The sequence below is a fragment of the Kogia breviceps genome, chromosome 1 (assembly GCF_026419965.1).
Source record: "Kogia breviceps isolate mKogBre1 chromosome 1, mKogBre1 haplotype 1, whole genome shotgun sequence".
Taxonomy (NCBI): Eukaryota; Metazoa; Chordata; class Mammalia; order Artiodactyla; family Physeteridae; genus Kogia; species Kogia breviceps.
The window spans coordinates 32,870,324-32,883,697 of record NC_081310.1 but is presented as its reverse complement, the minus strand read 5'-3'; the positions used below and the strand labels follow the sequence as shown (position 1 = coordinate 32,883,697).

Here is a 13,374-nt window from a genome sequence, read left to right as displayed (position 1 = left end):
TCTAGATGTTCAGCAGCATCCTGGCCCCTACACACTAGTTGGCAGTAGCAACCCCCGCCCATAGCTGTGACAACAACAGACCCTGGGGAACAAAACTGCCCCTGCTTGAGCACCACTGTCCAGGAAAGAAATCAGCGACTAAGCCTGATTTGAGTACCTTGATTCTTTTACAACCAAGCAGTCTACATTTTGCTTAGCATCAATTAAAAGCCTCGTAAAAGAGTAGTGTGAATGCCTGGCTGAAGATCTTATTTACCTGTGTCTGTTGGCACAGAGATAAATAAGACTTGTCTACAGTAATAAAATTCATTTGATAAATACACATGCTACCAATTTTCTAACCTCCATCTAAAACAAGCCATGTCCTCTGTTGACAAGTGCAGGAATAAATACTAATAAATAGTTGGTTATCCAGGCTCTTAAAGATCTGTACTGGAGGACCCTATGCCCAATAACTCTAAACAAACAACCTGGAGCAGCAGACTCAAATTATAAAGCCTGCCTTAGGCTGTTTGAGCAGCATGTACCATAACTGCTGTTATCTCCCAGAACTGAGTAGTCAGTCCCACCTTCCACATGGATGAAGATCTTACCACTGTTGGCATTTAAGAGAAACTGATCTGGGAAGAGGCCCTTCAGATTGAAAAGGAAGAAGGATATTCTAAGGTTGAATGACCTCACTGTGCTTGGGAAGCATTTGTGTGATCGTATACGGAGTGACTCTTTCTTTTTGCCCCTCATCAAGACTTTGCAAAGGATGTGACAGCCCATGTCCTCGATGGGGTTAGGGGTATCAAGTTATGGAGGCATCCTGATATAAGATAAAGAGGAAGATTTGAGTTCAACAAACTTGGAACCTGAAATTGTCACCTAATTATGTTAATGAAGGTCACTTATTTCTCTGAGTCTGCTTCTCCACCTTAACAATGACTTATCATGAGGATTAAATGAAAAAATATGTAAAGCATCTAGTGCAATGCTGGATATATTGGAGGACTCAGCAAATAGTAGTTACCATTGTCATTACCATCACCGTTATCATTGTTAAACCATATCAGACCAGAAAAGTGCTGTGCAGAGTAGGATCTCAATAATTTTTGTTAAATGGGTGAACAAAGAACTTAGGCTAGCCCTTAGCAAAGAACATTCCTTGAAATGTATCCACACCATGTTTTTTCAAAATTGAACAATTCTATGTCCTCTCATACCCATGCCTGACCATTTAAACAAATACTCCATTCAATTTCTGTTACACAAGAAGGGCAGGCATTTTCTTTTTCACTTTATGGGTTTTAGAGTTGTTTCCCCTCCCTTCACTTCCCTATGATAGTGTCTTCTGAAGGGGAACGCACAGGGTATATAGCATGGAGCTTACCACATGATAGGTATTTAGGAAAAGAAAGAATGGGCAGATGGGTGGCCTAGGTAAGCGAAGATTCTTTACCATGAAATGGAGACAATGTTGAATAAATGCTTTGATTGCAAGTTGTTAACCTATATGTCCAAGAGGTCCCTTTGAGACAGAGTAGTGGTGAACCGATCACGGGTGATAAGCAGGACCTCAACACGCCAGTGACCTGGTTAGTCCCCTCCTAGGTGCAGCTTGAACTAGCTGAGGAGGTGTCCAGGACTCCTGACCTCATAGACAATTACTTGTGAGTTTTCTAGAGACTTCATAGATGTGTCTTCTGAGAGGAAAGTGAAATTAGTTGGCCCTAAATTCTCCAAAGGTTTTTCACTGCTTTTCTCTTAGCAGTGATTTTTCCTAAGGGGTCTTTTCTCACTGACGTTAGCTCTCTGACTCTCTCCCCACAGGGATCGCCAGTGGAAGTTCATAATGTGCCGGATGACTGACTACAACTGTGAATTTGCAAATGTTTAGATTTGCAACCTACCAATCTGGGTGAAGGGAAAGGGACCAGGAGACCTGAGGATGTCCACTTATGTTAACATCAGTTGAGACTCCTAAATGGTTTCTACTGCTCTCTTTTCTTCTCCCTGAGCTGGTTGGTAGTTGCCATGCCAGCTTTCTGGGCCCTTCTGACTAGTATCACACTTATAATAAAATCCACAGTTTCTCACTTTCAACATGTTCCATAGCAACCATTTTATATGAGTGACAATGGCTCTGTTGCACACCATATATTCTGTGTGCATGCTCACAGCCTGAAAACAAGCCTGGCTGCTGGAGCACCTGTCACAGCCTTGCTGCTGCTTTTACTACCCAATAAAGCTGCCTGTTGCTGAGCAGTGTCTGTGAACAGGTTCAGTAGTGGAGTGGAGGGCCAGAAACTGGAGAAGGGGAAAGAAGGTCTGCAGCTATGACTGTTTGAAGGAAACCTAGGGTCCTCACTAGAACAGATCTTCTGCCTTCAGGGGACATGCTTCCACTCTCCCCCACCACAGGAGCCATGGCTGCCTAGAAGTTCAGCTGCAGAGCTCTGTGCCCCAGGAGGGAGGAGACTGTGAGGTGAAATGGGGGGGCGGAAAAGTCTGGGGGCTGAAAGACTGAGGATTAGAAGAACTTCCTAAATTGGAAGAAGACTACTAGCATACCCAGCAATGAAAACAAGCATAGGAACCAGGGGAACCTGTGGGAATCAGTCTCAAGTAAGACAAAAACAAGAAAGAAGAGAGAGGTCAGAGAATGGAACTCAAATTAGGAACTTGGAGGGAAAGGGAGTGTGGTAAGGTTGCTCTGGAAAACTGAAAAAGGGGTTTGACTCACTGGCACCTGGAAAGGCTGGCATATGCCCTGTAGCTGTGAGAGCTACTGGAAAACTCACTTGGATTGGTCTCAATATTCTGGATGGGAAAGGCTGTCCTGGGGGGTCTACTTCTCTTCTACATGCAGATTAGCTTTTGCAGAGGTCGTATTATCTTTCCTCCTCCTGTGATGTCTCTGTCCCTAGCCCTTTGCACTCTCTTCGTCATAAAAGGAATAAAAATATTAACATTTACTATGCTGCAAATGTTGAGGGTCAGTTTTCTCTCTCTTCACCTCCCCTTTCTGATTATTCATCCATCCATTCAGAAAATATAGCTTAGCATTGTGATTTGTGCCAAGTACCATGCATGGCACCGGGAATACAATAATGATAATGACAGAATATGGTTAAGAAATCCAATACATAAAACGTAAAGTGCTAAGTGCTTCCATTAGGGATTGGACAAAGGGTGGAATCACATTTCTTTGCCTTTAAATCCAGCCTGATTTGTCCTCAACATCCTACAAACCTCCTCACACCAATGCTTTTTAACCACAGGGAGCCTCTATTTCCTTTATCCATACAGTTGGCCTTTTCTTTCCAGATCTATGCTGCCCTTCCCTTCTCTCTCAGGGGACCCAGGAGAGCAGGCAGCGAAGCAAAACCACAGAGGTCATCCACCTTGTTATGCAAGCCATCTAGGTGGCCAAGATGGTGAATCTCAGCCAGTGATGCTGCATTTCCCACAGTGAGATCCTGGTATTAGGAAGAGGAAGGTAGAGCTAAGGATGTCCTCCTTTGCCTTAATGCTGAGGCCATTTTTCACATTATGGTTTTGCTTTATTTCTTCCATTTCATTGTTTCCACCTCTCTGGCAATTTTACTTTACAGCAAGCTTCACAGTGTTGTTTCACAATGGGCATCATTAATATTTTAAAAATTGCAGCTCTGGGTCAGGATGGCAGCCAGGAAATGGACTTAGTTGGGTGTGTGGAACACAGCTGGAAGGGAGGCAAGCAACACAGACTGGCTGACTTAGCAGCTATGATGAAAACCAAAGGTGTTTAGGGGGGGGGTTGCACCTCACCAGGGCTGACGTTGGAGAGATGTAGCTGGGAGAAGCAGTCCAGGAGACTGCCAGACAGCACAAGTCGAGGAAAAAACATAATAAAGCAGTCCAATAAGTGTCTGTGCCAAGTAGAATAAATGGAGAGAAAAACTAAGAGAGAAGCTGTTTTTGCATATAGGCCAAGGACAGTAACAGTAAAGACATTATCAACTTGGTTCAAACCTGAATCATTTATACTTTCTATCATGTCAGTAAGAACTGGGTGGCAGATTGGGGCTAAATCCCAGATCTTTTGACTGCAAGTTCTCTCTCTGTGCTCTCATGACTCCAATCTTTCTACTTACTTGTCCACAACCTTGGATGAGCTACATCTCCACTCTAGGAGGACATTTATCTAGGTAATCATTGTGTTTTCTTGCAATCCTAGAATTCCGTGAATGCTATCATCTGCCCCAAATTGTTTACAAAGGGCTTTGCTAAGGCATTTTCTTCCAGAGAAGAAGCCTGGGATGAGAGTTGAAAACCTAGGTCCTACCCCTGGCTCTGACAGAAAGTGGCTGTGTAATGCTAGACAAAGCCCCAGACCTACCCTTTCTTCATCTGCCTGGTACAAACAGGAATCCCTTTTCCAATAACTTCACAAGACATTGGTGATCACATAAAATGGGAAGAAAAGAGACATGATTCCTGCCTCACAGGGCCTACAGTCTGGTAGGGAAAGATGAGAAAATAGACAATGGAGACACAAGTGCAGGAAAGTTTCCTGAGGAAGCCAAGCCTATGGTTAGCCCTGAAGGACCAGGAGAAATTGTGAGGTGAGTGGGAAAAGTGTGGGCTGTGGAGTCCAACCGTCTGGGCACAAATCCTCATTCCATCCCTTATCAGCTGCATGAACTTGGCTCAGTCACCTACCTTCCCTGAGACTCTATTTCCTTACCAGTAAAGAAATAATAGTACCCACATCATGGGGTTGTTGTAAAGATTAAATGCGATCTCATAGTATCTTATACATAATAAGTACCCAATAAATGTAGTAAGAGGAATGGAATATTATTAGTATATATTACAAAAAATGTTCCTCAGGTAAGCTGGATATTAGTAGAGATAAAGAATAGGAAAATTCATAAAAGAGGTGGGACTTAAGTTTTGCTCTCATTCATTTATTCATATTCAGTCACTGAATAAATTATTAAGTTCTTATTATATATTAACCACTATACCAGGCACAATTCCTGCATTCCAGAGGATTATAAACTAAGGGAGTCAGCAAGCAAACAAATCATTACAGTCCAGATTGATAAGTTAAGAATAGGTATCATTTCAACAGAGAGTAGTGAGAGGTTAGGGTGGGAAAAGGGAAAGTGGCATTTCAGGCAATAGAAACAATATCATGGAAGGCATAAAAAGATGTATAGGCTTAGGAAAGTTTCCCTAGGAAACACTGATGTCACCAAGGTGTCTGGGAGGCACAACACGCAGTCATGATGCCCTAAGGATGTACTGGTAGCTCACATCAGCACCATAAACTATTTATGCATATTAATTGCAATTTTTGTATCTATCTAGAACTCAGATTGCAGCTGGGGCCTCCTAGATATCTAGGGAGAGGGAATTTATCAATTCCCGTCTCTGCTCCTCCATTCCTCTCATATGCACAATACCATGGCCTGGGAAGTTTTCTCTCCATCCTGGGTGTTCATCCACATATATTATCTTTACGATCAACTGCTTTGACCCAGACCAGAAACTCAACATTTTTTTTTAGTTCCTTCAGAGGAATGTATTCTCATAAAAGCATCAATGAATGTACAAACTCAAACAAAACAAAAAAACTTAAAAATTTAGACATTTCTTTCTTCAATGTTTTTTTTTTATTGTCCATCATGTAGTCAGGGGGTTTTCCCTCTCTCTAGCTGGTCCTCCATCTAGCTTCCAACCTACTTGATTCTCTTCTTACACTTCCAGATTCTTCTCCCCCTATTAATGAAGGAAAATGTCGCTCAATACAGACCGCATCCAAACAGGTATGCATAGCAAGGTGGCCAACACAAGCAAAGGCCACATAGGCAATAGAGTCCACTCTTAACAAAGAAAATCAAAGAAAAGAAAAAAAGAAAATCTTACAAACTTCAATCAATTTGAATTAAACCTGTTTAGCGCTTCTGTTTAGCACTCTGAAGTTAAACCACTGTGTTAAGAAGTAGTACCAGAGCCTGGTTACCATTCTGGAAGCCAGAGTCATTTAGGTAAGTGAAATCCTTTGCAAAATGGTGTCTGGATCTAACTGGGTATGTTATCTGTTACCCGTTAATGTGCTGAATATATTTTATCAACTTATTCCCTGGTAAAGCAAGGATAAGAAAACACACCTACCTCAAAAAGTCATTTTAAATAATAATGTATTCACGCATAGCTCAGATTTTCATGGAACTTAAACTTTTCACAGGACGAAATAACCACAGTCTCCTAAAAACTAAAAACCAACCAACACTACCTATGTATTTTAAAACCTACTTATTAGATTCCGCTGTGCCTTGCTAAGTACTGGAAATGTACCGTTTGTGACCTCCTTTTTCTCCTCTTCCCAATGCACCCAGAAGGAGCCCAGTTGTCTGTGTGAATGAATATCTGTATCAGTGAAAAATGCTGAATAGAAATATCTTTTAAAAAATGTAAATTCCTATATTCTCTGAATTCTCTGAATTGTTGCCTTACTGTTTATTTCTTTGTTCTTTTTTATACTTTTCTGCCTTTCCCAACTTTAAAAAACAATTACCATTGATTGTGTTTATAATTTTTTTTAAAAGTAATTTTAATCTTATGGAACAAAAACGGTCACCAGCTGCCAAGCATTTCAGCCCTAAGACCGTGTTCCAGCTGAAAGGTGAGCATATGGTGACTTCATGGAAAGAAAGATTATAAAACCAGACTCTCGTCTAACCGGCCGCCTAGTGAGTTATAATTTAATATGCAGAATTACCTGCTCTTTCCAACGTCTCTCACCATCCCCAGAGACAATGGAACAGATGTTCATTCTGTCATATGGACAATGAGAAAGTAATATTTAAAACTCCTCCACTCACCAAAGTCTTACTTGCCCTTCAGGGCCAAGCATTGGCTCAGCTTCCCCAGAAAACTTCCAGCGCTTTCTAAGAGTGGTTCAGGGTCCCTCCCTGGCTCCCTCAGTACTCCATGTCTTTGTTTTCACTCTCATGAATGCAGGGTCCTGCCTCTCTTGTTCATTTGTAGTTTTTTAGTGCCTGGCAAGATGTTTTGCATATGGTGGGCATCCACGACATATGTTTTAAAATTAATCTGGATTTCTAGTTGGTTTTCAGTTTTTATTGGGAAAACCTATCAAAGCTCTAAGCAATCAATAATTGAAAACATGTGTAAAGGCACTTTGAAAATTGTGTAGTTCTATTAAGAGGCATGGTATGATGATGATTCTGTGGTTTTTTGGGGGGGGTTAATGCCATCTCCTGCTCTTTCCCCAGCATCGTTAGGTAATCATTAATTTCACCCTTTGCAGAGCTACTCACTATTGATGAGGGAGTTGGAAAACACACCAGTCACAATTGTCACATGTTCAAAAAGTGTGTTACCACTCTAATGACCAGAATGTGAATTTTGGTGTTTTTATGACCTTTTCAACTATATTGAAATCAATATCTGAGCAGCAAGGACAGGGCTAGGTATTTGTTGCCCATGAGGTAGAGCCTAGTTAACTAAGCCCTGAAGAGACTGGGGGCTGAGGGGCAAAGGGGCTCAGGTTGGTAAACTGGTGTAACTCTGTATGAATTTGGATGCTTTTCGAGTCTTATAACAGCATATGAGTTCCAGGGGGGTGGGAAGGCAGTGATTTTTGTTTGATGCATCCCCGATACAACAAATATTTGATGAATAAATAAAAGTAGAGCCCGAAGACAAACAGTAACACTGATTAAAATTTCATGGATACAGACTTTAGGACCCTTGTTTTTCCTGGTTATCCCCACTAAGAGTTACTTGTGGGATTAGCTGGTGATAAGCTGGACTGAAACAGTGAAGCTAGTTTCTCAGCAGGGTTTCCTGTTTATAAGGTTGCCTGGCAGGCACTCATAAACCATGCTCGTGTGCCACATCTTCCCTCTCTGAGACTGGTGGATTTCAACTGACCTGGGTGTCTCCTTGGGCCTCTTTTGTTGGCAGACTCAAGGGTGAGCTCATTAGTCATTACCCCTTGGAAAGACGTTTTGGAAATCAAAGAGGCTCTGAGTCATACCTGCCTGTCCCCTACCGAGACAGTAGAATGTCATGCAGATTCGTTTTGCCCATTGCTCCCAGAAAAAAAGGAATTGAAACTCTCTCACAGTGTAAAACAGCACAGTTCAAGTTGGAGAAGGACTTCCCAGAAATTCAGAGAGAAGGCAGGCTTACTTCTCCACACGCGTAGGTAAGCCTTGATAAAAGTCCTTGCAGACGGATAGAAAAAAATGGAAAGATGTGGATGAGTGGATTACTGGGGCAGGGCATCAGGTTCAGCCCTTCCCAGAATGGCGCCATTGCTTGTTCTAAATCCATAATCTCACACATCTGTGCTGCTGTACATTTAATGTTGACTGTTACTTCAACAAGGTATCATTAATCACCTACTTTGTTCCTGGAACAAACTGAAGGAAGCCACAAAGCATAAAACACACTCCTGACTTACTTCCGCGATCGCCGGCGTTCCGGAGCCCAGACGCAGCCTCTGCATCGCCCGGCACCTTCTGGTCGGTCAGCGGCGTGAGGGTCTCGCCGCAGCGTGTCGTCCGCGCCGCTCGGCCCGTTGTGAGCCCGTGTGCTCGCCGGGCCAGGCGGCCGGCGCAGCTGCAGCCCGTATCGCCCGGCTGGTCCGGGGGTTCGGGCACCGCCTCGACGGCGGCGCCGCCAGACGCGCGGACTGAACCGCAGCCCGCACCCCGAGCGGACGGCGTCGTGAGGCACCTGCCGTACTTCTGCCACGGCCAAGTGGTGCTGGGCTTCGGTCGCGGCCCCAAGCAGCCGGGCATCCCTACAGCTAAGTTTCCTGAACAAGTAGTAGATAATATTCCAGCTGATGTATCCACTGGCATTTATTATGGTTGGGCCAGTGGTGGAAGTGGAGATGTCTGTAAGACGGTGGTGAGCATAGGATGGAACCGATATTGCAAGAATACAAAAAAGTCCATGGAAACTCATATCATGCATACTTTCAAAGAGGACTTCTATGGGGAAATTCTTAATGTGGCCATTGTTGGCTACCTCAGACCAGAAAAGAACTTTGATTCTTTAGAGTCACTTATTTCAACAATTCAAGGTGATATTGAGGAAGCCAAGAAACGACTAGAGTTACCAGAACATTTGAAACTCAAAGAATACAATTTCTTCCCAGTTCCTAAAAGCAAAATAATGAATGGCCACTGATGGTAAAGCATCTTATTTATTCATTCACTATTTTCTAATATTTTACTGCTCATAAGTGTACAGTCTCATCTTGGTTATATTTTAAAAATCAAACATTTTCCTACAGCTGTGAATTAGTTTAAACAGTATAATGTAGTTACCATATTATGTTCCAGCTGTTCAATTAAACCCATCATGTTACAGTACTAAAAATGTTCATTTTAAAAATCAAGATTCTATTTTATATAATATGTTGATTAAAATGTACCACTAAAAGGGTCTTAAGTGTTTTCTTTTAGAACTCTGTACTTTTATTTTATTTTTATTTTTTAATTTTTTTTTTGAACTTTAACATCTTTATTTGAGTATAACTGTTTTACAATAGTGTGTTAGTTTTTCCTTTACAACAAAGTGAATCAGTTATACATATACATATGTTCCCATATCTCTTCCCTCTTGTGTCACCCTCCCTCCCACCCTCCCTATCCCACCCCTCTAGGTGGTCCCAAAGCACAGAGGTGAACTCTTTAAGTGTTTTATAATGGAAATGAAATATATATAAATATGGATAACAGGCAAGTCATTAGTATGAGACGAGAACTACAATTCTCATGGTAAAGTTCTAGCATGCATGTACCTGCATTGCATGCTTTGCTAATCAGAAGGCTTATAAAAGTAACTATATTAAGCAGAAGTTTGACAGTTTATTACATACCTAAGGGGAAAAATCCAGACTTCTTATTTTTGATATTTTGTGCATTTATATATTATTATAGACATGAAGACTTGTGAAATTTCATTTTAATTAGTCATTTCCTTTAAGGGCTCAAATCACTGTACTGTGTTCCATTTTTGTTACAGCTGCCTCAGTTTTAATTGGTCTAGACTCTGTGCCTATTAGTTTTTTGGTTTTCTTTTAAAACAGTAAAATGAGTATTTTTCGAATCTCTAGGAATTTTTTTTGTTTGTTTTGTTTTGTTTTTGGCGGTATGCGGGCCTCTCACTGTTGTGGCCTCTCCCGTTGCAGAGCACAGGCTCTGGACGTGCACGCTCACCGGCCATGGCTCACGGGCCCAGCTGCTCTGCAGCATGTGGGATGGTCCCGGACCGGGGCACGAACCCATGTCCCCTGCATCAGTAGGCGGACTCTCAACCACTGTGCCACCAGGGAAGCCCTCTAGGTCTCATTTTTGTATTGTATAACACTTCTCTCTTTTTAAGAGTAGATATTCTTCAACATTTTTCTTAACCTTTGCTTCCTGTAAACAATTGTCAGTGTCAGTTTTTCCATTTAGAATATTGTACAACTCTACATGTACAAAATGTAGAGTTTCATCTGCGACTATATGTGCCATCCCATCCCTTCACTATATAAACAGTGATTAAATGCATATCTCTCTTTTTTGTAGATTTTACATCCATTTTTATTAATTAATTACTTTGAGCATCATAATTTATTTAGCCATTAAGGGATTGGGTCCTGTCCCATTCTCAGAATCTTTCCACTTTTTTTGTGTGTGAATTTTATTTTATTTACTTTTTATACAGCAAGTTCTTATTAGTTATCTATTTTTACATGTTAGTGTATATATGTCAGTCCCAAACTCCCAGTTCGTCCCACCACCCCCGCCCCCCGCCACTTTCCCCCCGTGGTGCCCTTATGTTTGTTTTCTACATCTGTGTCTCTATTTCTACCCTGCGAACCGGTTCATCTGTATCATTTTTCTAAGTTCCACATATATGCGTTAATATATGATATTTGTTTTTCTCTTTCTGACTTACTTCACTCTGTATGACAGTCTCTAGATCCATCCATGTCTCTACAAATGACCCTATTTCGTTCCTTTTTATGTCTGAGTAATATTCCATTGTATATATGTACCACATCTTCTTTATCCATTCGTCTGTTGATAGGCATTTAGGTTGCTTCCATGACGTGGTTGTTGTAAATAGTGTGGCAATAAACATTGGGGTACATGTGTCCTTTTTTTTTTTAAACATCTTTATTGGAGTATAATTGCTTTACAACGGTGTGTTAGTTTCTGCTTTATAACAAAGTGAATCAGTTATACATATACATATGTTCCCATATCTCTTCCCTCTTGTGTCTCCCTCCCTCCTACCCTCCCTATCCCACCCCTCTAGGTGGTCACAAAGCACCTAGCTGATCTTCCTGTTCTATGCAGCTGCTTCCCACTAGCTATTTTATGTTTGGTAGTGTATATATGTTCATGTCACTCTCTCACTTTGTCCCAGCTTACCCTTCCCCCTCCCCATATCCTCAAGTCCATCCTCTAGTAGGCCTGTGTCTTTATTCCCATCTTACCCTTAGGTACTTCATGACTTTTTTTTTTTCTTAGATTCCATATATATGTGTCAGCATACGGTATTTGTTTTCCTCTTTCTGACTTCACTCTGTATGACAGACTCTAGGTCCATCCACCTCACTACAAATAACTCAATTTCGTTTCTTTTTATGGCAGAGTAATATTCCATTGTATATATGTGCCACATCTTCTTTATCCATTCATCTGTTGATGGATACTTAGGTTGCTTCCATGTCCTGGCTATTGTAAATAGAGCTGCAATGAACATTTTGGTGCATGACTCTTTTTGAATTATGATTTTCCCAGTAGTGGGATTGCTGGGTCGTATGGTAGTTCTATTTGTAGTTTTTTAAGGAACCTCCATACTGTTCTCCATAGTGGCTGTATCAGTTTACATTCCCACCAACAGTGCAAGAGGGTTCCCTTTTCTCCACACCCTCTCCAGCATTTGTTGTTTGTAGATTTTCTGATGATGCCCATTCTAACAGACGTGAAGTGACACCTCATTGTAGTTTTGATTTGCATCTCTCTAATAATTAGTGATGTTGAGCAGCTTTTCATGTGCTTCTTAGCCATCTGTATGTCTTCTTTGGAGAAATGTCTATTTAGGTCTTCTGCCCATTTTTGGATCGGGTTGTTTGGTTTTTTTAAAATATTGAGCTACATGAGCTGTTTATATATTTTGGAGATTAACCCTTTGTCTGTTGATTCATTTGCAAATATTTTCTCCCATTCTGAGGGTTGTCTTTTCATCTTGTTTGTAGTTTCCTTTGGTTTGCAAAAGCTTTTAAGTTTCATTAGGTCCCATTTGTTTATTTTTGGTTTTATTTCCATTACTCTACAAGGTGAATCAAAAAAGATCTTCCTGTGATTTATGACAAAGAGTGTTCTTCCTATGTTTTCCTCCAAGAGTTTTATAATGTCTGGTCTTACATTTAGGTCTCGAATCCATTTTGAGTTTATTTTTGTGTATGGTGTTAGGGAGTATTCTAATTTCATTCTTTTACATGTAGCTCTCCTGTTCTCCCAGCACCACTTATTGAAGAGACTGTCTTTTCTCCATTGTATATCTTGCCTCCTTTGTCATAGATTAGTTGACCAGAGGTGTGTGGGTTTATCTCTGGGCTTTCTATCCTGTTCCATTGATCTGTATTTCTGTTTTTGTGCCAGTACCATATTGTCTTGATTACTGTAGCTTTGTAATATAATCTAAAATCAAGGCGTATGATTCTTCCAGCTCCATTTTTTTTCCCTCAAGACAGCTTTTGCTATTCAGGGTCTTTTGTGTCTCCATACAAATTTTAAGGTTTTTTTGTTCTAGTTCTGTAAAAATTTCCACTGGCGATTTGATAGGGATTGCATTGAATCTGTAGATTGCTTTGGGTAGTATAGTCATTTTCACAATATTCATTCTTCCAATCCAAGAACATGGTATATCTCTCCATCTCTTTGTGTCATCTTTGATTTCTTTCATCAGTGTCATATACTTTTCTGAGTACAGGTGGTTTACCTCCTTAAGTAGGTTTATTCCTAGGTATTTTATTCTTTTAGTTGCAATGGTGAATGGGACTGTTTCCTTAATTTCTCTTTCTGATTTTTTGTTTTTAGTTTATAGGAATGCAAGAGATTTCTGTGCATTACTTTTGTTTCCTGCTACTTTACCAAATTCATTGATTAGCTCTAGTAGTTTTCTGGGGCATCTTTAGGTTTCTCTATATATAGTATCATATCATCGGAAAACAGTGACAGTTTTACTTCTTCTTCTCCAATTTGTATTCCTTTTATTTCTTTTTCTTCTGTTTTCCGTGGCTAAGACTTCCAAAACTATGTTGAATAATAGTGGTGAGAGTGGACATCCTTGTCT

At 40.8% G+C, this 13,374-nt stretch overlaps 2 protein-coding genes across 2 annotated transcripts in view; both read left to right on the top strand.

The window, feature by feature from the left end:
- The window catches only part of DPT (dermatopontin), a 41,707-nt gene extending 38,735 nt beyond the window's left edge, over positions 1-2,972 (top strand). Inside the window, exon 4 of the mRNA XM_059068500.2 lies at positions 1,816-2,972. Within this exon, the coding sequence (XP_058924483.1) occupies positions 1,816-1,882 (67 nt within the window). The 3' untranslated portion in view covers positions 1,883-2,972. The remainder of the gene's footprint in view (positions 1-1,815) is intronic.
- Positions 2,973-6,597: 3,625 nt separating this feature from the next.
- LOC131751927 (uncharacterized) lies at positions 6,598-9,250 on the top strand. The gene is made up of 3 exons (XM_067024490.1): positions 6,598-6,661; positions 8,104-8,212; positions 8,436-9,250. The coding sequence occupies exons 1-3, from the start codon at positions 6,598-6,600 to the stop codon at positions 9,202-9,204; spliced, it is 942 nt and encodes a 313-aa protein (XP_066880591.1). The 3' UTR covers positions 9,205-9,250.
- Positions 9,251-13,374: the final 4,124 nt, after the last annotated feature.

What these genes read in the sequence shown, in the direction of transcription:
- LOC131751927 (XM_067024490.1), top strand. Translation starts at nt 6,598, where the DNA reads ATGGAACAAAAACGGTCACCAGCTGCCAAGCATTTCAGCCCTAAGACC. An exon ending in GACCGTGTTCCAGCTGAAAG is followed by an intron (nt 6,662 to 8,103) that starts GTGAGCATATGG and finishes CATTGCTCCCAG; the next exon opens with AAAAAAAGGAATTGAAACTC. An exon ending in TTACTTCTCCACACGCGTAG is followed by an intron (nt 8,213 to 8,435) that starts GTAAGCCTTGAT and finishes AACAAACTGAAG; the next exon opens with GAAGCCACAAAGCATAAAAC.